Below are 26827 nucleotides of genomic sequence, written 5' to 3'. Positions count from 1 at the left end.
ACCAAAATTGCACGACACGAAGTTCAATTACCCCATAATTACATCCAATCATTTAGAAATCACACAATAATTATTTAATCGCTAAACTGCAGAATTTTAGCCAGTGCCAATATTTTATTGATCCAGTTGGGAACAAAAGCAGGAAAATTCGCAACACAATGGTTACCTTAAACAAGCCTTGGAATCTGCTTGGTTGTTTTGTTTTAGTGTTCCTTCTCATTTGCTGGGGGAATGGTGCAATTTAGAGCAAAAAATAGTGCGATTTGGGAATGAATCGCACTGCTAAGAGCCAATCAGATTGCAAGGATCACCAGTGATTTCTAAATGGATGTAATGAAACGCATGTCATTTGTATACATGTTTCTTAGTTAGGATCGTGCAATGCAAACATGCTGGGAACGATTTCAAGTGCATGAATCATCTAATTTTAAGTTCAATATTAATTTTAAGTTTATCTCTTGACAAAGAAGCTTCGAAAAAAATTCCCTTAAATGTTTAGGCTCTGGTAGCACTAGATAATTTTTAAAAGGTTGTTTTACCCCACTCACTCTTTCCATTCTCCAATCTCTGTCTTGTTCATCCCTATAACTATCGTGGGCCGGAAAAGGCCACTTCTTCTAAATCAGTGTAATGTATATGTTTTTTATTTCAGCTCCTCATCCTTGTGTTGACATTTGTAGTCACATTTGTCTAATAAAGCCAAGGGGTTATAGATGTGCATGTCCTGACGACAACAATGGCAGTTGTGTTGAGAGCGTCCATGTGACTGGTGAGCTTAATTACAAAATTTTAAGAAGAAAATCGTTCCGATGTGACGATTTCGAGATTTTCATCTAAATACAATTTTATTTTGTGAAAAGCGCTTTACAACTTAACTAGTTCACATAAAGAAATATGAACCAACTGTCCAGCGACTTCGCCGGGAGTTGTATGAAAACTGTTGGCGTTCAGAATGAAATTCTTACCCCTTTCATCAACAAAATCTCAATATTAATTCTCCTTTCTGACTGGCATAAAGTACTTTCCATGTCAGTTATGAAAATTTGATAATATATTTCAGTAGACAAGAAAAAAACCTGTTGATAAATTTAAACTCAGCAACCCAACAAAGAACTGCTCTGGATGTTTCATTCCTGTTTACATTCCTTAAAGTTTTAAGGCAACAAACTCGACCTTCCAAAGGTAGTCAGTACATACAAAAGCGTCTCCTTAAACGCCAACGTCATGGGGCAGTGGGTATTATGTATATTATTTTCACCTCTTCATTCCTTACCGGCTTGGATTTCTTATGCCGGTTTGGTAAGAAAAACAAAATGATAAAGAAATTAGTATTAAATGACATGGACTCGCTTTATTTTCTCCCCTATCATTGTTTTGAAATAAGGTATATACAGAGGATATTATATGGCCGCGCGGAGATACGAAATTTCTCTTCGAGTGTTGAAAAAAAAAAAACACGAGAAGAGAAATATCGTATCTGCAAGCGGCCATGTTATATTCTATTTATTATATAGACACCACTGAAATACTAAATCATTTCACGAAAGGCATCGGAAGGCGCGATTTTCATATGTAACCATAGCAACAGTGATATTTTCACGTGTGAAGATATCATGTTTTCGCGCGAAAGCTCACTTGGTATTTCAGTGGTGTTTATATAATATATTTAGCAATGATTGAATGAGGCTGAGTAGGATATGAAGAATTCTGCAGGTTATATCCAACCACAACAAAGCTCAAATCAACAAATCTGATCCTACCAATGATACCAATGATAGCAACTGTAACAAATGCAACGACCAAAACATGATCTACCAAGCCGAAGTCACGACACCAACCTCAAGAGAGACATACATTGCGATACAACGTTTAAGTTAGGATACAGAAATGAAACTCTGAGTAGCAATAAATGTCTTCGACCAAATAAAAAAAGGGACGAAGAGACAAGCTCTTAACTGTTCTGGACGGGGTTTAATACACGACGTTTCGGCCGTTCGCCCTTCTTCAGGTTAAAAGTTAAAAACTAAAAAAAATGTTTACAATGAGTGCAAATCACAAAAACAGCAGCTTATATATACAGAGCAGAAATATTGAAATTAAGGAAACGTAACAAAACAAAGCGACAAAACAATGTGAAGAACGACATCCTTAAGCCTGCTAATTTAAGAACTACCAAGGACAATCTTACGAGAGAAGAAATGTTAGCTTTAAGGTCTTAAATCTAATGAAAATGTTATTAGAATTCAAGATAAAGGTTCTAGGTTCGTTGTCCTCAGTCAACAAGAATACCGAAATAAGATACTAGGGCAGCTTAATAATGATTTGCATTATGACAGCATAGATTCCGACCCAACACTTGACCATTTTGAAGTGGTTAAGGAATGGAGTCGTAAGTGGTTTCCTGAGGGGCAGATTAGCCAGGAGATTGCTACGTGGGTTGTAAATTTGGAACCAAAACTGGGAGTGGCATTTGGGAATGTCAAAACTCACAAACATGACAACCCACTTCGACTTATTACATATTGTTGCGGTACAGCAATTGAACGGCAATCTGCTTTCACAGAATTCTACCTCAAACCTCTTCCACAGAGTTTTCCATCCGTTGTGAAGGATTCCACGGATCTTATCAACAAATTAGAAGATTTGAATGCAAAAGCCCATTCCCTGAGGGGTCCCTCCTTGTGTCTTGGGATGTAGTGTCAATGTTTCCAAACATTGACAACAATCTAGGTATTTGAGCAGTTAGAAAGGCACTTAATTCCAGATCTGTTAACATTCCTTCCATTGATTGCTTAGTTGAAGCCGTTGAGATTTGTCTCAGGGTAAATAATTGCCAGTTTGCTAGTCAGAGCTTTGTTCAAAAACATGGCACGGCCATGGGACCGAAAAACGCCTGCAATTTGCAGATCTAGCGATGGGGATCATCGATGGGAAAGTCAAATTTGAGGGTAGCTTGAGACCTATGCTTTGGTGGAGATACAGAGACGATATTTTTGACCTCGACTCGACTCAGGGTTTACCTAAATTATTGGAATTCACTGATTATATCAATGATGTGTATCCTACTATTAAATTCGAATTGATTTACTCCGAAAGTCATTTGAATGTCCTTGATCTCACGTTGCATTTCACTAACGGGTTTATTAGCACTGATGTTTATGCTAAACCCACCGATAGCCACCTCTATCTACCTTTTTCGAGTTCACATCCCTCACATTGCAAAAGAGCTGTCCCCTTTGGGGTAGCTTTAAGAATCAAACGCAATGGTTCTACTAACGACTTTCTGCAAAATAGGTGTAAGGAATACAAAGGGTATTTGAAATCTCAAAATTACCCGGCGGAGCTTGTTGATAAACAGTTCGACAAAGCTCTCAGTATATCAAGATCCGAACTTTTGAGCAAAAAGGTCAAACCAGATAAGAAAGTTTTTCCACTGGTGCTTGACTACAATCCAATTTTGCCAGATATCCAAAAAGTTATCAAAAAGCACTTTCATCTACAGCACTCTTAACCAGAAGTCAAAGAAAATTTTCCATCCAAGTCGATTTTTCCTGCTTTTCGTAGAACAGAAAATCTTAAGGAGTTGTTAGCGCCATCCAAATTTCGGGTAACCTCCTGTAGAAATCAAAGAGAAGAAACGGGGGTTGTTAAAAAAAGGAAAAAGAAATGCGATCTCTGTAAAAATTATTTATTATTTAATTCAAGCTTCGAAATTCAAAGTTCAGCTACTGGTCGTCATTATTCCATTCAACAAAAACTTTCTTGTTCATCGCAAAATGTTATTTATTTGGCCACTTGTGCCAAATGCAACCTGCAATATATAGGCTCCACCTCGCCTGAATTTAAAGTGAGATTTCATAGCCACAACTCGGAAGTCGAACATGCTGAAGAACAAGAGAACTGGCTATCCACTTAAATAACTCTGAACATTAGGTCTTTTGAAAATTCTTTACATCTCGAACAATTGTTTCTCACTAGGGAGGCCTATTGGACTGCGCAAGTATTTACCCTTAATCCTCAAGGTCTTAATAAAAGGCGGGAATTAAGATCAAAACACCGAATTAATTACTACAATTGAGTAGTTGTGAGATGACATTTTCCCAATATGATGCATTTTTATCGATATGTCACCTATAGTTCTTTACTTGTCTTTGATTGTTAAATCCATGTCACCTTGTAGCTTAGACCTTTGTTATAGTTCTTTATTTGTCTTTGATTGTCAAATCTATGTCACCTTGCAGCTTAGACCTTTGTTTTGTTATGTTTCCTTAATTTCAATATTGCTGCTCTGTATATGTAAGCCGCTGTTTTTGTGATTTGCACTCATTGTAAATAGTACATCTAAGCCATACGAGAAGCGAGCTAGTGAGCATGCGCAATTGTTAGCGGCAATGACTCATCACAGTTTGGACATGAAAGCAAAAGCTTTGTAATGCCAAAGAGCTATATCTAACTGCAGAAAGTACTGTTTCGGCCTTCTGGGCCTCATCAGTGCAGTGCTGATGTCTGGGATGTTTCCCTCTCACAATTGTTTAGATCAATATGGTTGCTCCGACGAGCCAAGTATGTACTTCATTGACCAAAAAAACATCAAGTGCATTAACATGAAGACCTACAATCACACCTACGTCAATGTGAAGACTATTAAGACGGGTCTTGTGGATGCTGGAGCCATTGACATTGACCTCCGCGAGAGAATAATATTCTGGAGTGACCATGCCCAGTGGACAATTAAGAGGATGAGTCTTGATACTGGGGAGATTGAGGTATAACCGGGTTGTGTTGATATATACACTCGCGAAAATAATCAAAGCGTTTTCTTTGTTTCGGGACACACTTCAAAGGTAGAAGAACAGACGACGAGAGAGAGAGAGAGAGAGAGAGTTGCACCTTGTGCATCAAGCTTTGAGACTAATGGCCAACGGTGACCATCAGAGTGCTCTAGCTGCTTCATGCGTTATGCTTGATGCAAGAGCATCCAACTCAAATCTATCAGTACGCATAAGCCAATTGCCTTCTCTTTAAAAATCAATTAGTATCTGTCGAGTGACCTACGTTGATATCAGAGTAATTAGCTTCCAGGTTTCTGGCGTGTTCTCTCTTCTCGTAGTCGTGTTCTTCCCTGATCATTAAACGTTATTCCAGTATTCTATTTTGAACTAGTGATACCTTCGCATTGTCGTTTATGGACAAAAAAGCATGCTCCATCGGGCAGAATGAGTGGACATCATTAATTATTCATAATCGCTGAAGCGGCAAATTTGAAGGCGAGCGCGCTTTGAAATAGGTAGGTGGTAGGTGAGCATGTGGCTCCCATGTATTCTCGCTGGGACAGTAACCTTGCCAGTGTACCATGAGTAGAGGCTTTCCGTTGTGGATTTTTTTGGCAACTATCCGCTCAGCTTGATAGATGCCGAGAACGTCAGGTTTTCTGTCGCAGAATATCCGGTCACGAGCGCAATCTTTCCAAATGGTGCATCTTTTTCTTCTACTAAGCTCGTTATGCAACCTCTGCAGCTTCCGAACGCAAAACACTCACAAATAGAACGTTGTGTTTATTTTCACTGAACACAGTTATTTCGATTGCGGAGAGATAATTTGACAGTTCATCATTCTTTGTGAGTTATAACTTTTGTCCAAACAAAACGGATCTAAAAAAATGCCCATGCTATAAAGCAAAATGGAAAACCGTGTGATGAAATGTTCCATACGAAGTATGCGCATAATTATTATGTGCACTTTTGCGAAACAAAAGAAAAGACAATAGCGCTCTGCGTTCATTGTTAAGTTTGCCGCCTTCATGGAGTTAATGAGCGTCGTTGTGCGTTCATGGCAATCAATAACCGAATCTCTTTCTAAGCGTTTATGCATAATGACGCGCGATATGACAGATCTACAACATTTTTTTAACTGGAAGTAAATGTCCCGAGAACAATAGGCATTCTGCGCGATGCGTAATTCAATCGTTTTTCTACTAAATTAAGATAGTTACTACGGTTCCAATTAATGTATGTAGACGACTCTCACTCCATTTTAACGCATGATTATAACATTTTTATTCTTAAAAAACAAAAAAAGAACCAAAGATATCAGTTATTCAATTATCTTCATCCCACAGGTAATCGTCGATGACCTTGGTCAAGTGGACGGATTGGCCTTCGAGTGGGTAACTCGCAAGATATACTTTACAGATTACATTTATGAAAGACTCGAAGTGGCGAATGCTGACGGAAGCTACAGAAAGACATTGTTTTATACAAACATGTACAACCCACGTGGAATTGCGGTGGATCCGAAGTCTGGGTAGGTTATATTATCTTTCATTGCTTATTATCTACCAATTTACTGCCTTACTATAAGAGAAGCAGGGATGGCGCAGCGGCCATTGTGGCCTGGGTAACATTGCCAGACTTGGCAGCACATGTGGGTTGAGTTTGTTGGTTGTCGACTCTGCATGGAAAGTGTTTTCGCAGGGTACTTTGGGTTTCCCCCTTCTCTGGAAAGAACAATCAATGATTTGATATTATTTTTTCCTTTTATTTGATTCCTGCAGAGTGTCCTCAATCATAATCATCCTCAACGCTTATTGCATTTGGCACTTTTAAAAGAAGTGCGAATGAAAAGGCTGGTACATAAATTATAAATAGGATATGATAAGACCAAGTCGGTACAGTCAATACCACTTCGTCCTGCATCAGATTAATAATAGTATTACCTCGAAAACCGATGACATATGAAGGAGCGTCCTTGACCGATCCAAACAAAGGTCATGCATAAACAGAATGGAAGCAAACAAACAGCAATTGAAATATCCACTAAGTTTGGTCAAATAAAATTACTGATATTCATTATTTATACCATTGTATTCATTCATTCATCCATTCATTCATTCATTCATTCATTCATTCATTCATTCATTCATTCATTCATTCATTCATTCATTTGTCCGCTCATTTTATTTGGCTACATATGCTACTTTTTAAAAAAATACATTTTCCTTAAGTTTTTAACCTTCTTTGTTTCTTACTTTAAGGTACATGTTCTGGACCGACTGGGGTTTAATAGATCCAAAAATAGAGCGAGCCGATTTAACTGGCGAAAATCGAGAAGAAAATTTCTTTCCCTTGGGCTATAGTTGGTACTATGTGTTCACCCCCATGAGTGTGGTCATCGACTATGAAGCCGAACGCATTTACTGGATGGATGCATATGATAATTACATCGATACTGCAGACTTCAATGGAACTAACGTTGACACTATACATTTCATCGGCGAGAACATCTTTCCTGCTGATCTTGCCTTATATGGTGACAATCTTTATTGGGTTGACTGGAACAGCCAAAGTATTCAGTGGATCAACAAAACACGGCCTCTTTTGATGTTTAATTTTGGCCATCTCACTGATGGCTTTTTGACGGGAGCAGTGGTCGCTCATGAATCAAGACAACCAATTGGTAATTACAGTATACGCAATGAAAGATCGCGAAAACTGAGTCTAAAATTATAATATTAAAGATGAAAGCTTTCGTTTTGAGACATTATTATTTTCATTAAAGGCTTTATTTCAAGGAATGCAAGGCATCTCATGAGTTCATTCTTACTTTTTAAAGTTTGTACTTGTGTTACTATTTCATGTACATTGAAAAAGACCAAAATAGGCTTCCATGCAATCAACTGAATCTGTTTAGTGATGCCTAGTATATCTATTCACACAAGTAAGGCCGGCTGAAACACTATGAGCATCAAGTTTCTTTCTTACCTTTCTGCTAACCGCATATACGTTTAATGATCTCTATTGTCGCTTTAAATTTCTGAGATTTCTTCTGAACATAGAATGTAGAATATCGTCCTCAAAATTAAAACGTTAGAAGTATACCACCTTTTGTTGGCGATGTTTGCAACAGGGAAAGTAAAGCATTAATCTTTTTCCATGCTTTAGAATATGGAAGTGTGTACACATGTCTTATAAACAACGGTGGGTGCAGTCATCTTTGCCTTCTGGCTCCAAATGGCGAATTCAAGTGCGCATGCCCCAATGGTGCATCATTGCTGAATGACCAAAGAACATGCAGTGCTGGTAAAACATAAATTTATACTTCACATGGATGTATGATTACTTTATTGTAATCAGGCGAAGAGGGGCTTCTAGTATCTTACATGCGTTTTCCAAGTCTCTAAGGGAAGGTTACATGCCTTTTCCTTGTCTCTAAGGGAAGACGTCTTTAATTGCAAATTGCATATATACACTCCCTGCATTTGTGTCACGTAAGTGTATTGCCCAGAACAAATTAATTGTCAAATCAAATGACAATTTGACATCACCAGAAAATCCACCACAATTGGGGCTCGCCGTTGTAACCCTTTAAATTGGCTCGTAAAATGGAGACAAGTTTTCTGCGCCACCGAGACTGTTTGTTCTGATTACAAAACAGGGGCTCTAATGTACTGAACTAAATTGTATACTTGTTAACTTAGAAAGTTACTATAATATGATTGATTGATCATCTTTTTATTGGTTGCCCTTAGTCTTCCTGTTGCCATTGCTTTATGTCATTTTCTTTCGTTGGTGTTATTTTTATTTTCAGTGACCCAATCGACTCCGCCTCCGCCTGTCCCAGGTAAGTCGGCCATAACTTGAAGAATATCAGTATGAAGCAGAATTAGAATTGCAGACACAATTCGTATTTGAATTTCCCTGCTAGCAGAGGCCTTTTTTTTTTTTTTTGCGTTCGCTGGGTTGACGAGTACGGGAGAAGAGATCTCTGCCATGGGTCAAAAACTCGCTGTGATCCAACGGCCATCCACAACCTTGGACGGCAGTCTTCAAACAGCATGCCCCATGATATGTTTGCTGACTGTGACTTGAGCCCACTGTGTCCCGCGCATTCCTTTACAGTAATTCCGCCTGTTGTTTAAAGTGAGCCCACACAACATAAAGTATGACGTAAGGACTCGGTCGCTAAGTAACCACCGTGCATGCTCAACACAGTGAATTTCGACCCATGGCAGACGTCTCTTCTCCCGTACTCGTCAACCAAGCGATGTTGAGGTAATTAATGATTGAGAATGCCCTTCTTCCAGATATCATGGTGCGTCTTAGAGGTTCCAACTCGCCCAATGAAGGCCGCATTGAAATATATCACCAAGGGCAGTGGGGAACGGTCTGTGACGATCACTGGGGATTCAGGGAAGCTACAGTTGTTTGCAGGATGCTGAATTTCACCGGAGCGCAATACGCTGTCAGACAAGCATATTTTGGAGAAGGAAATGCTTCGTACCCAATTTGGTTGGACAATGTTAAGTGTCGTGGTGATGAAGAAACTATTGCGGCTTGCAGATACCGTGGGTGGGATATGCATGATTGCAGTCATTATGAGGACGCTGGAGTTATTTGCTACAACGGTTCGATACCACTCACGGAAGGTAAAGCGTTGGTCATAGTCAGTGTAACAAGAAGATGATCTCCTCTACAACAAAATGTGTTTTTCTTAGGGTAAACATGTGAAGGTGGGCAGCATCAACGAAACAAAAACGTAATGTTATTATTATCCCTGGCTGAGTACGGACTCCCATTTCCTTTCACGTGGTTACTGGTAGTTAGCTCGCTCTTTTCAACAAGGACAAAGATCACAGTTGACTCTGGTCACGTTGGGTATCCAAACCTCTCCGCTATTATTTTGCTCTAAATTAGTTGTACCATGGACAAAAAAAAAAACTCCTCTCAACAAGCAGACGGGAAAAAAACAATATGAGGTTATTCGTGATGTAGGCATATGTTATAGTTAACTTTAGTAGAGTCTAGATTAGTAGAAAAGGATATTCAGTGTCCTCATGGCGACTTAATCAAACAAGCTTAAAACAAGCCATACAAATTTGAAAAGCAGAGACTGTCTCTAAGATCACCCTAAGTTACATAACTTGGCATTTCCTTAAAAGATGTACGCTGGATAAACGCAACAGAAAACAATTCTTTCAAATACTGATTTTTTTTGTTTTGTTTTGTTTCTTTTTTTTTTTGTTTATAGGTCCAACATTAGCCCCGGGTCCTCATCCAGGTAAGTTGAAACCCCCACCATCATCGCTGAAACAACCAACGGTGACTTAAAAATGTGTGATTTTTCTATTATGGAGAAAACATTAAAATTTTCGTGGGTTTATAGAGTTAAGGAAAAAATGTTTCCCTCCTGGAAAGTAATCGCGGACCATTGGGTCAGCCAAAACAGCAACCTCGCCTTCTTACTAACTTGCAATTACAACAGTAACCTTCTTAACGTAGATAAACTACCCCCTTTTTACAAAACAATCCTAACCTACTGGGAAGAGTTCAAGTACTTGTCTAAGAGTGATACCCTTGTTTATAATTCCAAAATCTTGTGGAACAACTGTAAGATTTTGATGGACAAAAAAACCTGTTTTCTACAAAGACTGGTACACTAGCAATATCATTTGCGTAAGTGATATGCCGAACGCACATACAAATGGCCTTATTTTTTCGGAATTTAATGCAAAGTTTAAGATGAGTACGTCCTTTACTACATACTGTGGTCTAATCGATGCTATTCCACCCCTCTGGAAAATAGAGATCAAAATAGCTTCACCCTTGTAGATGCTCCTCACGTAACATTGTCCACAAGAGCTATTTATGACACAATTCTAAAGAAACTATATGAGCCGCCGACAGCTGAAAATAAGATTTGTTACATGGCTTTTCTAAAAGTGCTCTTCTTAAAGTCTACAGTTTACCGTTTAAAATCACCAAAGAAGTAAAGCTTCGGATCTTTGAGTATAAAATTTTACAAAACATATTACCCACTCAAACTACTACTTGCCCTAAGGAGACTGCTGATTTACTAGTGGAGTCGTTTGCGTCCGCTTCTACCAGAGAGGAAGCTCTTAATGAAAACTGTGTTCTCGAAAATATGGCGGAACAAATAAATGAATTCACTGCAGGAAAGGAGAAAGTCGTACAACAGCTGAACTCGAACATCCATAAAGCGGCTGGACCCGATAGTCTACATCCTGTGATAATAAAAACTCTAGCTGAAAATGCAACATTTTGTCAACGCCGTTACAGTCCTCTTAGCTTTCAAGCTGCCGCAAGCACATGCTACATCCCCAACCCATGGAAGCGCGCAATAGTTACTGCCTTACATAAGAAGGTCAACCCAATGATGCATGCAATTATTGACCTATTTCTCTTACTTACATTTTGTGTAAAGTATTTGAACTTTTGTGAGCCCCAAAAGTAAAGTATTTGAACTTTTGTGAGCCCCAGCCTCGAGACATGGAAACTGGGGGTATTATAATGGAATTTGAAGCTGCAAAAGACAGTTTATGACGATAATTGAGGGCATGGACCTACTCCCTCATCGTCAAAGGTTGCAGCATCTCAGAATAACGACTTTACTGGAACGTCGAATGAGTAGAGACTTTTAAAATAATCAACGGTTTGTGGAAAATGGTCACAATATGTTTGGGACGAGTACAGCTTATCGAACTCGTAATCTTAATGTTACTTCTCATCATCCATTAAAATCAGCGCATGACTTCTTTAGCAATAGAGTTGTTAAAGATTGAAACTAGCTGCCCCTACGCGTGCGAAATTCAACGAGTATCAATGCCTTAAAGGCTGGTCTTGACCTCTTTAAGTTATCTAAACCTGATTCGCCTAATGGATTTCTGGAAATTGTCGGACGAAATATTTAATAGAATAAGCGATACAAGTGAGCATGTCAATCATTTACTGGCCAATTACGATGTTGCCATGCGGCAAAATATCTTCTTTTAGTATAAATACACAGGTGATCATACAAAATCGCGCGCTCTCATTGGCTCGCTATCTCAGATTATCAGCCGATAATCACCTCGACGGACAAAATGGCTGCCAGTAGTCGTTTTGCCACTGTAAGTGAAGATAATTTTCGCGTTGAAATGCTTTTTTTTTTCTCTCTCTCTTTTTTGAAATAATCACCTGTGTATTTATACTCAAACAATTATTCGCCTCAGGTTCAGTGATTATCGGTGAATATTCACCTCGACTTCGTCTCGGTGAATATTCACCGATAATCACTTCGCCCTCGGCGAATAATTGTTAATTAATAATTGATTTTGTTGTTCTCTGTTTTCCGTATTTTATTTTATTTTAGTATTCTTAATAATACATTTATTTTTATTTTTATTTTTATTACATGTTAATAATAATTTTGTAAGTATATTTCGTAAATAGAGATCTACTGAAGTGATAAAATAAAGTATCTTATCTCAAGCGAGCTTATACCGAACATGGCATAAAAAGCAGCGATCGCTGCACCCTTTGCAAAAGCGAGAAGCAAACATTAGACCATCTCTTACCCTCTTGCAACAAATCTGCCTCCTTCTGGAATCACTTTCAAATTTAGTAGTATGAAAAATACGAGAACAGATCTTGTTAAATTAAACCGTAGCACGGTTGCCACGTTAGGTCGCATAATGGGCAGGCACTAAATTACTGTATTCTTGCTGCAAATATTACATTTTTTTGCGCCGGAGGGGGTGGGGGAGGGAGGGAAGCATGAATTTCTTTTCCGGACTTTCCTTTTGCGGCTGCATGACTCGTCATTCTAAAAGAGATTGCTACTGCTAAATCATCACTTAAAATGTTTTTTTCGAGAGTGGGATTTTCTTCTATAAGCGGAGCGCACGTCTATCGCAAAGCGACTAGCGGAAATCCCGTCCGGCAAGAAAGGCGAGGACTACTCGACAACGTAGTCATGGATAAGAACTAGAATCTCATTTGCCATACTGAGAACGTCCCTCCTATGCTTAAGGGAGTCAACCAAAGAGAGATGGACTTTGATATCGAAAGATTATTATTTTTTAATTAGTGAAGTTTTTAAAATGAGATTTACTTTTATAGGTAGAAGAAGGAAGGAAAGAGAGGAAAACAAACAGAATAAATTGTGCAATTTCATTTATAGCTTCCATAACTCTTTTTTTTATTTTATTATTATTATTCTTTTTTTGACAATTTTGTAAATATGACATATTGAATTAAACATTATTATTATTAGTTATCTAAAATTATTATTTTTATTGCTATTACTATTATTGTTATTATGATTCTTGCTTACTGTTATTATTATTAAGTGATTAATAATAATACATCAACTTTCGTAGAGGAATTAAGAACTTATACAAGAACTATAGAGTAACTCAGATCAACATTGCACTTGACTTCCTAGGAGGATATCGCGTAAATCTAGAGAAAGGCCTTATTGAACTAGCAAAGAACAAAAAAAACTGACTATCTAATCAAAAAATGTCAAAATGGATTGTGTCGTAGAACAATGAAATTGCTAAAAATATTCTACGTATATAACAATGAAGAACACCTTGCTGCAGTATGTCCAATATGAATGTAAGTACCAAAGCCTAAGAAATACCTCCACTGCCGTAAAAAAACTCTGCAAAGGAGAAAATTAAAATACAATAATGATAGTGATGACCATTCAATTTAGATGTGTTTAGTACAACAATTTACACGATTATTGGTTTCCTCATGTACATTTTTCATAGAAAGAACTACTGAGAGAGTGACAAAAACCTAAGTAATGAGTAAACAATGGTATTTTATATAAGCCATAGCGTCACCTCTCTAAGATTACTTAAGGGATGTTCATTTTAATCGCCCTTTCGTCACTTAAACTGTTTCAGAGCTTAGAGTTCGTTTGAGAGATGGCCCAACATCGAACCAAGGACGAGTTGAATTGTACTTGAATGGCACCTGGGGAACGATATGCGATGATTACTGGGGAATAGAAGAGGCAGATGTTATTTGTCGCATGCTGGGTTATTCCGAAGGAGCTTGGAGCACTCACTGTTGCTCGTGGTATGTTGACTGGTCAACACCCGCGCAAATCTGGTTGGATGATGTTCACTGCGCGGGAGATGAAGAGAGTATCGCCGAATGTCGTCATGGCGGATGGGGAAGTCATAATTGCTATCACGGGGAGGACGTCGGAGTGGTCTGCAAGTATACTCCACCAGCAGCTCCAGGTAGAACATATGCATGCGCACTAGCTCCAAAATAATATCTCTTTAGAGGACACTGAAATCTTGACCACCGATCCAAGATGGTTCGAGAGAGGGATCTCTCCAAGCTGTGCACCCCTCCCTAAAATGGAATGGCGTTCGCTTCAAACTCTTACTTCTTACCTTAAATGCGCAATTCGGGAGAGGGGGGGGGGGGGGGCACCTTGCTTCTGTTAATTCTTGCAAGCCGTATGTTAAAGAATCAAAAATTTGGTTTTATCAACGAGCGACTGGCTTAGATGCATCTTTGTCATTCTTCTCAACATCGCGAAGGTGTTCGCGGAATCGGTCACCTAGTCGTCTACCTGTCTCGCCAATGTATAATTTATTGCATAACGTACAGGTTATGCAATAAATGACATTTGCGGAGGTACATGTGAAACGATCGGTGATCTTAACAGATTGCTTAGGTCCCGATTGTTAACACTAGATTGTTAACACTAGATTTTAATCTCCCTAACCACTCCAAAAAACACATGGCTATCTGCGGCCTTTCCCTACATCAAGGTACGACGGAAAGCCGCAAGAATCTAGAACAAAAATTCATCTTCCAAATCGGCACCCTTAATCCTCACGGTATTAACGAACGCTTTTCATTTAACTAATATATTCCTATTTTTCACGTTGCCATGTTACCACCAATAGCGTAGCTCCTACTCTACTATAAAAACTACACGTAACCCACAATTCCTCGATTCCTCGAAACGTCAGCTTTTAGAATCTCAGTACGGTGGCCAATTTACCTTATCAACTCAGTTGATAAAACCAAATTTTTATATACTACTTCCCCACCGACGCAGCACCACAGTTTCTTTAGAAACTACCCCCTTCATTCATTTGTTGTTAAAGAATCAAACGCGTTCTACAAAGTTTCTTTAATTCGGTATCCAAAAGTTTATTATTTTCTTTCACGAATATGCAAATTGTTATTAAGCGGGCCGTCGTTTCGATTACTGATCGTAACTCGCGAATCAAAGCAATTTCTGTTGAAATGCTTACCATACTATTGGCAGAGCCTTATGTAACTAGTTCTAGTTTCTTTTTTATTTTATTACTTTCCTTTCTTACTTAATGATAACAGACTTGTTTGATTTCCTGCACATTTTGGTCCTCAAAACTGCTAGTTTTCTAGTCCTTCCATTCAAAATTTACTCTTTACAATCGAAATTTCTAATGGAAGATACTCTAGGTGCCTGTTGCGCCTGAAAGTATTCGTCCTGCTTCGAGACTAAAATAGTCCGACCATTTACGATCATTTTTTCTTCCTCCTTACGTGAAACTACGATGACGCAAAACAGCTCACTGACATCTTAAATTCTGTTTTAGGTCAAATTGTGAGGCTAGCTGATGGCTATAGACCCGGAGAAGGAAGACTAGAGATATTTCACGATGGATACTGGGGAACTGTCTGCGATGATTACTGGGATCTTAATGACGCACAAGTCGTTTGTCGTCAACTTGGTCATAGAAGAGCTCATCTTTCCCCGAAATACAGCTTGTTTGGCGTTGGAAATGGACATATATGGTTGGATAACGTCCATTGTCTTGGAAATGAAAGCTCCATTGTGGATTGTCCTCATAATGGATGGAATGATCACAACTGTATCCACTATGAAGACGCATCTGTCGTTTGCACAAATATAACTGCTGAAAACCTCGGTAAGTTTTAATGATGATGTTTAGATTTATTATAATATATGGTGATCTATTCCACACTTATCGTTATAGTTTCACAGCTAAAGAAGTAAAGGGGGGCAATTGACGGAGAGAATGTCTCTCCCTTAAAATGTTATCTGCATCACCTCCATTTACTAATGAGAATGATCTTTTGCAGCTGTTTCCAATGATTTCTTACTTGCTTGTGAGGAAGGTCGCCAAGTGTGCTATGTGATGTCATTGCCTTTACAGCAGCATGCAACTCCACCGATGCTACCACTTGACGTATTTTATTCTCCAGTCGGGGTATCGTATGATCCATTTGAAAAATTGATGTACTGGGCCGATACAAATGGAAACATTCGAAAGTCCCTCCTAAACGATAGCCTTCCTCAGTATGTGCTACCAAGGCCGATGAGACAGCCAATGGGTCTTGATATTGACATCGTTGCACGAAACATCTACGTTGCTGAAGAAGGCGGAAACAAAATTCGAGTTATTGCCATTGACGAGTCTGTTCTAGCAGACTTAATCGACGTCGATTCTCCGCAAGGAATTGCTTTGGATAGCTTGTCAGGGTAAGCTTTTAGCGTCATGGAATCTCTATGCAAGTAAATGTAGAATTATCCCCTGTATTTCAAAACTGGGTTTTTGCTTTAAATTTGTATTTGATCAATTTCTTGGAGCCTTGATTTTGCGAACTTTGAAATCAAATAATCTAAATTGAAACATTAACCTGCTTTCAATGCGCGATATTATTAAAGGGGCTAGGTCATCCAATTTTAGGCAATTTCAGCACTGATCGAATGGTCATAGAATTAACTAAAATGTCAAAATAACTGTTCAAAACTATAGGAGAATTCTAACAAAACACAGGGAAGCCAAGAAGGGACATGGATGGACAAAACTGGAGAGGACTGAAATGGATTCAATTTGGGTAAATTTGAAAAACGTCGGCCCACCTAATTTATATCCGTCTATATCAAAATATCATTTGCAAAGCTAGAAAATCATTCTCAGTTGTTATGTGGCCGTGATTTTGCAAATGAAAGACTCTTGCTCTGCCAATTTGACGTTTAGAGCTCATAATTAACAAAATTAAACAAAATTACCTAAAATAGCGTGACCTAGCCCCTTTAAAGACTTGTTTGAAATGCTTGCGTTCTCGTCCAGTTAGAATGGACAACGTTATCATATCACAACGTTAGCAGGTTGGTCATTATTCTCCAATTTAGATCGATGGTTGCATTGTACTGTCGGCTCTCTTAAATTAAAAACGGTTCAGTTATTTCTGTTGTTTTATTCAGTTGCCTTGTTATGAAGTAAGTACCTAACTAACTTAAGAAATGACTAAGGCCCCTGTTTTTACTAATTCATTTTATGGCTCGTGTAAATATAGCAAATACCGGTTTCTGAATTTTCCAAAGACTGGCTTTGCGGTTTAATTAAAATATACTTGCTTAATTTAATATCTGTGGGTATTCATTAATACATTTTTTCGATCTTTTTAGGGTCATGTACTTTTCATCGGTTAGTGCCGATGTAAAAATCTATAAAGCAGATATGGATGGTAAAAACCTTATCGTTCTCGCTAATTTCCCAAAGACTGCACCTACCTTGGTTGACGTGGCTTTATATAAACCGGCGAAACGATTGTTTTTTTCTGATCAGTACAATAATCTCATACGGCACATTGAACTGGAGACTCTCGAGGTTCGCACATTCTCCTCTGGTACTCATCATCCTAGATTCCTAACAGTGTACAACCACACTCTTTTCTGGACCGCTGATGGAGACGGACAGTTCTCAGGAACTATATTTATGGCCAAGGTCACTGGTGGGAGTATGCCGGAAATGATGATTGATGGGTTTTGGGATCCATCTGGTATATACGCGTTTAACTCTAATACGTCTCAAGGAACAGGTAACTCTTTGCACGCTTTTAGTCGACTTGAACCTCTAATTTTTTTCGGATCGTCTAGTTTGTTATGTTGGAAAGACCGTTGGTGTCCTTAGTAATTAAGAACATGTTTAGAAAGGAAAGAAATGACAAAAAAATGTTGATTGGTTCACTTTTGCGATCGTAAGTCATTTCCGCGGCTGGTCTTGAATAAAAGAACGAAGTATTGTAATTGAAATTGTCGGTAATTCCCTTTGACTTGAGTTACTACAGATACCCGAGAAAAACGAAGGTGACTCTTCCTTTTCCTTTACACTTCATGTAACATGGAAGTAACTTTGCATACAAAAAGGGCAACAAACATATGAAGTTTTCAGCACAAGGATATTTATATTCGATAGAAGTTTTGTTTAACTGAGAATTTATTAGTATATGAATCATCTTGACCTATTTGCCTCTTTGTTAATTATTTGTTTTGCAGAACTATCGGCATGTTACAACAATGGAGGATGCTCTCAAATATGTGTCTTGAAGCCAAATGGCAGAAGTTGCATATGCCGAATTGGAATGAAGATCGGACCAGATGGAACAACGTGTAGGTTTTTCGCGTACCGAACTTTACGTTCGAAGCCACTTTGAATGCGTTTTTAGAAGAACGATTGACTCCGGGCTCTTGTTGTGTTATTACCTGACTTGTCCTACCCCACTTAAACAGCAAAATTATATTCCAATCACCAAGGGATCATAAAAAAGTGAACGACACTTAAACGAGATTTCACTATTTTTATTCCCAATGAATTCTTACTTCACGCATTCATCGGAAAGAGATCGATATCTCAGTAGGTTTTTCCAAGAAAGCCTTCATATCATCATTCACTATTGTCATTGCTTCTAGGTACTTTGAGTGATGCCGTATTCGTTGCCGACTCTTATTACCAACAAATCAGCTATTCTCCGTTAACCACCGATGACATCTCGATCAACGACTTGCTGTTAGAGAACTTAACATATCCAAATGGAATAGATTTTGATCCATACAATCATTACATATACTGGACAGATACTTATCGCGGTGAAGTTCAGCGTAGTTCTATTTATGGGAAGAATCAAACGGTCATTCGTTCTGGGGTTTCTTCTCCTTCTGGCCTGGCCCTCGATCTCGTGGCGGGAAATGTTTATTGGATAAATGCAGGTACTCTGACAATCGAGGTTTCGAACCTTAATGGCAAATATTCCAAGGTGTTGGTTCAAAATTTGGTCCATTACCCTTCCGACATCGCCTTGGATACAAAACGAGGGTAAGAAAAACAGATAATGATTTTTTCGGCTTATGACTAAATGGTAAACGTTTTGGTAAGCTCTCGAGCCATTTGTAGCAAGTGCTGTACACATGGTATATGTTGTGGTTTAATTTTGTTTTTTGTTTCGAAAAGTTCTTTTTTTTTTCAAACCAGTTTAATTTTTGTAATAAATTAATAACTGGTGTTGTTTTTTTCGAACACTGCCCATTTTAAGATATTAGGAAATCTTTCTGTAATTAATTTTATGGAGTATGTATAAAAAAAACTAGAGAAATCATTTTAAGATTATTATGATGGATTGTTGTCTCCGATGCCATCAAATACAATAATATTTATTTATTGCATGTGAACATCAATAGCGAAGTTCAGTCGCGCGAAGAGCGCCAGCGGAGCACCATGGTTAAGATTTTTTGGGAAATCTATCCATGCGAGAATTTCAATATGCAGTATGCAGTAATAACGATTAATTTTGTACTTTACGCAGAAGCATAATTATTTCCATGTACCCTATATTGTTTTCTGAGTTTAGAAACGGGGGATTTGCTTTTAAGCTTGGCTAAATCTATATATTATTTGTTTTTTGGGGTTAAATGCTCAGCTTAATGATTAGGGTTAAGCTCTCAATTAGGTTTACGCACTTATTTAAAACGGTAGCATTTCAGAAGGTGTTTGACGACTTCATTCTGCCTGCAAAGAGCACTGATAAATAGTCTATATAAAGTACCCATTTCAAATAGTGCGGAGAAGCCGTATTTAAGTCTAAGCACCCATTTGAAAACGGTTTGCTTTTACTGCAAGTTAGGGTTAGTATGCAGTCCGCAAGTTTCAGACACTGCATTCCAGATTTAACTACATGCCCCCAAAAAAGAAAAATCACTTTTTTTAGACAGATGATTTTTTTTTAAAACAAAAACAAAACTAAACCGCAACATATACACAGTAACAAAGGAAATCAAATTAGAACAAATTGCGTGCAGCAAATGTGTCGGTTTATTATGGAGAGGAAAAAAAAACGGATGCCGAGTGATAGAGAACCAACAAACTGAGCTCACATATATTACTGAGCCGGGGAATTAAACTCCATATACACATTGTGGAGCAGGGTATGTTGACGCTGTGAAGTAAACTAAAGTAAAATCCTATATTTAATCTTTAATATTTGATTTAACATTTGATTAGCGTTTATGCACTACATGCTCGAGGGGTCGTGCTGTTGTGAGGTCACTCGCATTCCTCGGGTGTGGGTTGAGTTTTTTGGTTCTCTGCTCTGTTTGGACAGGTTTTTCTCCAGTTACTCCCGGCCGGTTTTCCCCTCTTCTTCTACCCTTAATTTCATGTAATGTAATTACGATTATGATAATTATGATTATCGTTGGCATTATTATCGACATTAAAGTTTCATGCTTTCCTTTCGTTACTGCTTAAGCGATGATCTCAAAACTTAACTTGTTTCATTTCTGCTGTATGGTCTTTCATTAATATTATCATTATTAGTGTCATTATTATTAAGCTTCCTTTAACAGTGTAAGAGTGTCGTAAACAACGTAAAAGGTAAATATTCAAGTGGTGCCCTCCTTTCTCGTTAACATCAATTTCTGTCATTTAAAGGGCATTTATTAAACCCTTTCACAGCAATCCCGTAGAAAAAAATTAACACGATACCCATTTGACTGCCTAGGTCGGTCCGTAATGGGAAAAGCTGTGCCAGAGATCACAAGTATGCGGTCTCGGGCCATACTCGAGACCTCTTGCAGAGTTTTCGCATACGGACCGACCTATGCCGGAAAATCACGTGTTTATTTAATACTTTAATACTTTAATACTACGACTACTACTACTACTACTACTACTACTACTACTACTACTACTACTACTACTACTACTACTACTACTACTACTGCTGCTGCTGCTGCTGCTGCTGCTGCTGCTGCTGCTGCCGCTGCTGCTGCTACTACTACTTCTACTACTACTAACTTTATTTTTTTTTCGGTCACCACGTTTTAAAGTTGTATCCTTTGGTTTCAGGTTTCTATATTGGTCGGATCATGGATTTATTGAAAGCACCCACATGGACGGAGAATTTAGAAGGAAGGTTGTTTACTTAAGAACCGAATCGGGGTATGAATACGATGCTCAGGGTCTTGCGTTGGATGCTGAAACAAATAAAATTTATTTTGTCAGTTACTGGCTTTCAAGTTTGCTGTACGTTGACCTCAATTTACCTGGATTTGGTGTTCCTCGAACTATGCTCAACAGCTTTTGGCTCTTCTGGGTTCCCCGTGATGTTGAGGTTGACGATCAATTTGTTTATTGGAATGAATACTTTTTTGAAAATGTGTATCGGATCAATAAGACGGAGTTTGATGGCAATTTGGAAATCATAGCTAATGGAATGTACAGTCCCAGAGGAATGGTAATCAACAAAGGCGATCCTAAACCACGCAGTAAGTATTAAAGAATTACTGATTTTCTCAACACTTTCGGTTCAGCTTTTGCCTCTTTTGTGTGGAACTGGTCGGGTTGCTTTCAGGACAAGTTCCAAAGAGCGAAACAGCCTTTCTTTATAGGATTAGGAGCTATTTAAAATGAAACTGACGCAAATTTGTATGTTTGTTTCTAACTTAGGATCGTGTTTTTTTTTTAAACTGAGCAATGCAAAGATGCAGCGAAAGATGACACCTGCATGAAAACATCAAATTCACTCACCGGCGTTAACGTTTTCAGACGTATTTTGCGAATGTTTCACTTAATCTAAGAAAAATTTCCGACAAAAACTGCAGGGCTCTCGAACACTAAAAATGTAGTAGCTCACTACTTTGTTGTTACTTAAACATTCCGTGGCGTTGTTGCTCTGGAAGGAGAAACAAATCTCAAAATTAAGGCTAGTTTCAGCTGTGGTAAAATTTTCATCTTTCTTTGCTAATTACAACACATTTACTTTCCAACACAGGATAAAAAATCGCTTTCCTCTCTTGAAAAACAAGCCACGAAAAAACTTCCCTTAAATCTTTAGGCTCTGGGACCTATAGTTAATTTTTAAAAGGCTGTTATACCTCACGCACTCTTTCCTTTCTCCAATGTCCTTCTTTTTCATTCCTCATTATCTTGGGCCGGAAAAGGTAACTTCTTGTAAAGACGTGTAATGTACAGCAACATTTAGGACTTTTTTTTCTATTTCAGCTCCTCATCCTTGCGTCGAAATTTGTAGTCATATGTGTCTAATAAAGCCAGGAGGTTATAGATGCGCATGTCCTGACGAAGATGGCAGTTGTGTTGAGAGCGTCCATGTGCCCGGTGAGCTTCATTACAGAGTTTTAACAAGAATAACAGTATCTATGTGGGCTTTACAACTTAGCTAGTTTGCATTACGAAATTTGAACCGTCAACTGTCCAGCGACTTCGTTAGACTTGTCTAAAAACTGCTGAGGTTTTCACTGAAAATCTTACCCCTTTCATTCCGAATATCTTAGTAATAAATCTCCTTACTGAGTGGCGTAAATAACTTTTTATGCCAGGTATGGGAATTTGATGATCTAGACAAAAATAACCGTTCATAAATTTAAACTCCGCAACCCAACAAATGGCCTCTCTGAATGTTTCATTCATATTCACATTTCTTAGAATTTTAAGTTACAAACTCGACCTTCCTAGGTAGTCAGTACATACAAAAGTGTCTTCTTCAACGCCTACATCATGGGGCAGTGGGTATTGCGTGACAATAGAAGCATATCTTGAATTCTTACTTATGGTAATATGATTTCTTTTGCCGCTTTGTTGAGAAAAAACAGAAAAATGATACCGAAATTAATATTGAATGACACGGAGTTTTATCGTCTTCTCTCTTTAATTTAGGTACTTGAAAACGCATTATCACTGTTTTGAAAAAAAAAATGTATTCTCCCTTTCACAATTATTTAGATGAATACGGTTGCTCCGACGAACCAAGTATGTACTTCATTGACCAAAACAACATCAAGTGCATTAACATGAAGACCTACAATCACACCTACGTCAATGTTAAGACCGTGAAGACAGGTCTTGTGGATGCTGGAGCCATTGACATTGACCTCCGCGAGAGAATAATATTCTGGAGTGACCATGCCCAGTGGACAATTAACAGGATGAGTCTTGACACTGGTGAAGTTGAGGTATAGCCGGGTATTTGTATTGGTAATCAAATAGTGACCAGTTAAATAATAATAATAATATAATAACAATAATAATAATAATAATAATAATAATACTAACAATTTTCTCGCTTTTTTCGCTGGTATTTAGTACTTCCAAACTTTTGGAGTTCAAGGAATTTAATAAACAATTATTCTATTCGCGCTTGTTGGATATGAGATTGGTTATAGCCTACTCGGCGCTACGCGCCTCGTTGGCTATTTACCATCACATATCCAACGCACGCTCATGGATGAAATGTTAAATAAACACTCGCGAAAATAATCAAAGCCTTTTCTTTGTTTCCGAACACACTTCGAAGGCAGACAGAACAGATAACGACCGAACTGAGGTAAACCAGCATCAGACAGTCAATATAGAGAGATGCACCTTGTGCACCAAACTTTGAAACTAACGGCCAACGGTAACCCCACTGATCAGAGTGCTCTAGCTGCTTCATGCGTCATGCCTGATGTAGGAGCTTCTAACTCAAACCTCTCACCGGCTAATTGCCTTCTCTTTAAAAATCAATCAGCATCTCTTAAGTGACCAACGTTTGTCTCAGAGTAATAAGCTTCAAGGTCACTGACGTCTTGTCTCTTCTTCTAGGTGTGTTCTTCCTTAATCATCAAACCTTATTCCAGTATTCCTTTTCGAACTTGTAATACCTTCGGGAAGCACTGTGGTTTTCCACTAAATTAAGACTAATAATTCAATATCAATTAATCAATTAAGATCGCTCCGACTCCATTTAATGCATAAAGATGCAAATACTTATTACACTTTTATTCTTAGAAACAAAAAAAGGCTCCTAAGTTATTAATTATTCAATCATCCTTATTCCCAAAGGTAATCGTCGATGACCTTGGCCAAGTGGACGGATTGGCCTACGAGTGGGTAACTCGCAAGATCTACTTCACGGATTACATTTATGAAAGACTCGAAGTGGCGAATGCTGACGGAAGCTACAGAAAGACATTGTTTTATACAAACATGTACAACCCACGTGGAATTGCGGTGGATCCAAAGTCCGGGTAAGTTATATTATCTTTTATTGCCAATTATCTACCAATTTACTGCCTTATGATAAGGGACTCAGGGATGGCGCAGCGGCCATTGTGGCCTAGGTTCCGTTGCCAGGCTTGCCATCCCATCTGGGTTGAGTTCGTTGGCTGTCGGCTCTGCTTCGAGTGTTTTTCTCCGGGTATTCTGGTTTTCCTCTCTCCTTAAAATACAATCACTGATTTGATATTATTTATTTGATTTGATTCCATTCCAGTACAGGGTCTTCAATAAGTGCCTCAACGCTTATTACAGTTGGCAATTTAATTAAAATGTATTACCCCACTTTCAAAAGATAAATTGGTCATGTGAAGACCGACTCTGTAAAGTTAATACCTGCATCAGATTAACAATAATATTACTTCGAAAACCGATCATTAATGAAGAAACCATCATGGCACACCCCATACATAGATTATGCATAAGCAGAATGGAAGCATGTAAACCTCTTTTTGCAAATATGGTGGCCATTTTGATTCCCTTTTTTTGGAAGATCTCATGGGATGCTCAAGGGGCGAGTTAATATGTATTTTCCCCCTGGGCATCTCTTAATACCTATTTGAAAAAACAGAAATCGAAATGGTCGCCTTAGGTCTATTCCATTATTGATATTCATCTAACCAGCATCCTATCTGTACAATTCATCTGATCATTATTTATCATTAATTTTATTCATTCATTCATTCATTCGTTCGTTTTCCCATACATTACTTTGGATAAATGAGAAAGAGAATTTATGCTACTGTTCTTTTTTTAGTATTCAGTGTTGTTAACTCCATTGTTTCTTACTTCAAGGTACATGTTCTGGACTGACTGGGGTTTAATAGATCCAAAAATAGAGCGAGCCGAGTTAACTGGCGAAAATCGAGAAGAAAATTTCTTTGCCTTGGGCTATAGTTGGTACTATGTGTTCACCCCCATGAGTGTGGTCATCGACTATGAAGCCGAACGCATTTACTGGATGGATGCATATGATAATTACATCGATACTGCAGACTTAAATGGAACTAACGTTGAAACTATACACTTCATCGGCGAGAACATCTTTCCTGCTGATCTTGCCTTATATGGTGATAATCTTTATTGGGTTGACTGGAACAGTCAAAGTATTCAGTGGATCAACAAAACACGGCCTCTCTTGATGTTCAATTTTGGGCATCTCACTGATGTCTTTTTGACGGGAGCAGTGGTCGCTCATGAGTCAAGACAACCAATTGGTAATTATAGTATATGCAATGGCAGAAAGATCGCGAAAACTGAGTCTACAATTATAATATTAAGGACGGAAACAACCGTATTGAAACATTGTTTACTGAATTGTCATATTTGATCCCTTTTTTATAGATTCAGTATTCTTTTCGACCATCCAGCCTTTTATTTTTCTTTTCTTTTTTTAATAGCTTACAACAATCATATTATCTTATTTTTTTTATTTCAAAGGGCTTATCTCAAGGATGCAAGACATCTCATGAGTTCTTTCTCACTTTTAAAACCATGCCCTTAGGTTACCATTTTATTGGCAGTGAAAAAGGCCAAAATATTCTTCTATATGCAGTCTACTGATTTCTCTGTATAGTGATGCCTAGTATCGATTCATACAAGTGAGGCTGGCTGAAACACATAGACCATCATTTCTTTTTTATCGTACTTATGTTGATATCTACAAACTCTTCAGTTGAGTTTCCCTGGTCAACAATTCTTCTTTAGAAATTCGCCCTGAAATTAAAACCTTAGAAGCATGCTACCTTTTGTTTGTAATGTTTACAACACGAAAAGTAAAGCATCAATCATTTCTCCATGATTTAGAATATGGAACTGTGCACACATGTCTTATAAACAACGGTGGCTGCAGTCATCTTTGCCTTCTGGCTCCAAATGGTGAATTCAAGTGCGCATGCCCGAATGGTGCATCACTGCTGAATGACCAAAGGACATGCAGTGCTGGTAAAACATAAATTTATACTTCACTTGATTGTATGAAAGATAACGTTATTGTAATCAGGCAAGAGGGGCCTCTTAAATGCCTTTTCCAAGTATCTAAGAGAAGCTTACATGCGTTTTCCTTGTCCCTAATGGAAGACGTCTTTAATTGCAAATTGCATGCACTTCCCGCATTTGTGTCAAGTAGGTGTATTGCCCGGCAAGAATTAATTATGAAATAAAATGGCAATTTGACATCACCAGAAAATCCACAGCCATTGGGGCCAAAGCGGGTGGAACGATTATGACTTGGGGCCATTTTCTATGTTGTCATGATCAGTTGTGTTACTCGCCGTTAAAACCTTCAAATTGGCTCGTAAAAACGGGACTCGTTTTCTCCGCCGCCGAGACTATTTGTTATGCGGACTCGGAAGTTATGAGGGCTCTATTTGCTATGAGCCAGGGAACTTAATTCTTAGGGCTCAAATGTACTGAACAAAGTTGTATACTTGTTGACTCAGAAAGCTACCGTAATATGATTAAATGATCACCTTTTCTTGGTTGGTCTGAGTCCTTCTGTTGCTACTGCTTAATTTCATTTTTCTTTTCTTTGTGTTATTTTCACCTGCAGTGACCCAACCGACTCCTCCTCCCCCAATACCAGGTAAGCCGTTTATAAGTTGAAGAATATCAGTACGAAACATTGGTAGATTTACGTAGTCACTTCGCATCTGAATGAAGTTACTCACT

At 38.3% G+C, this 26827-nt stretch overlaps 1 protein-coding gene across 1 annotated transcript in view; it reads left to right on the top strand.

Moving 5' to 3' along the window:
• The window catches only part of LOC138037257 (uncharacterized), a 162934-nt gene that overhangs the window by 54185 nt on the left and 81922 nt on the right, over positions 1-26827 (top strand). The window contains exons 40-60 of the mRNA XM_068883226.1: positions 653-769; positions 4537-4766; positions 6119-6303; positions 7034-7455; positions 7941-8078; positions 8587-8619; positions 9083-9424; positions 10027-10056; positions 13694-14035; positions 15398-15730; positions 15906-16038; positions 17476-17651; positions 18109-18222; positions 18523-18925; positions 20954-21372; positions 22109-22222; positions 22847-23076; positions 23945-24129; positions 24953-25374; positions 25964-26101; positions 26709-26741. Of these exons, the coding sequence (XP_068739327.1) occupies positions 653-769; positions 4537-4766; positions 6119-6303; positions 7034-7455; positions 7941-8078; positions 8587-8619; positions 9083-9424; positions 10027-10056; positions 13694-14035; positions 15398-15730; positions 15906-16038; positions 17476-17651; positions 18109-18222; positions 18523-18925; positions 20954-21372; positions 22109-22222; positions 22847-23076; positions 23945-24129; positions 24953-25374; positions 25964-26101; positions 26709-26741 (4539 nt within the window). The remainder of the gene's footprint in view (positions 1-652; positions 770-4536; positions 4767-6118; positions 6304-7033; positions 7456-7940; positions 8079-8586; positions 8620-9082; positions 9425-10026; positions 10057-13693; positions 14036-15397; positions 15731-15905; positions 16039-17475; positions 17652-18108; positions 18223-18522; positions 18926-20953; positions 21373-22108; positions 22223-22846; positions 23077-23944; positions 24130-24952; positions 25375-25963; positions 26102-26708; positions 26742-26827) is intronic.

The sequence above is a fragment of the Montipora capricornis genome, chromosome 2, assembly GCF_036669925.1.
Source record: "Montipora capricornis isolate CH-2021 chromosome 2, ASM3666992v2, whole genome shotgun sequence".
In the NCBI taxonomy this organism is placed as follows: Eukaryota; Metazoa; Cnidaria; class Anthozoa; order Scleractinia; family Acroporidae; genus Montipora; species Montipora capricornis.
Note: the sequence above shows the minus strand (reverse complement) of the source record. Positions and strands in the feature narration are given on the sequence as shown.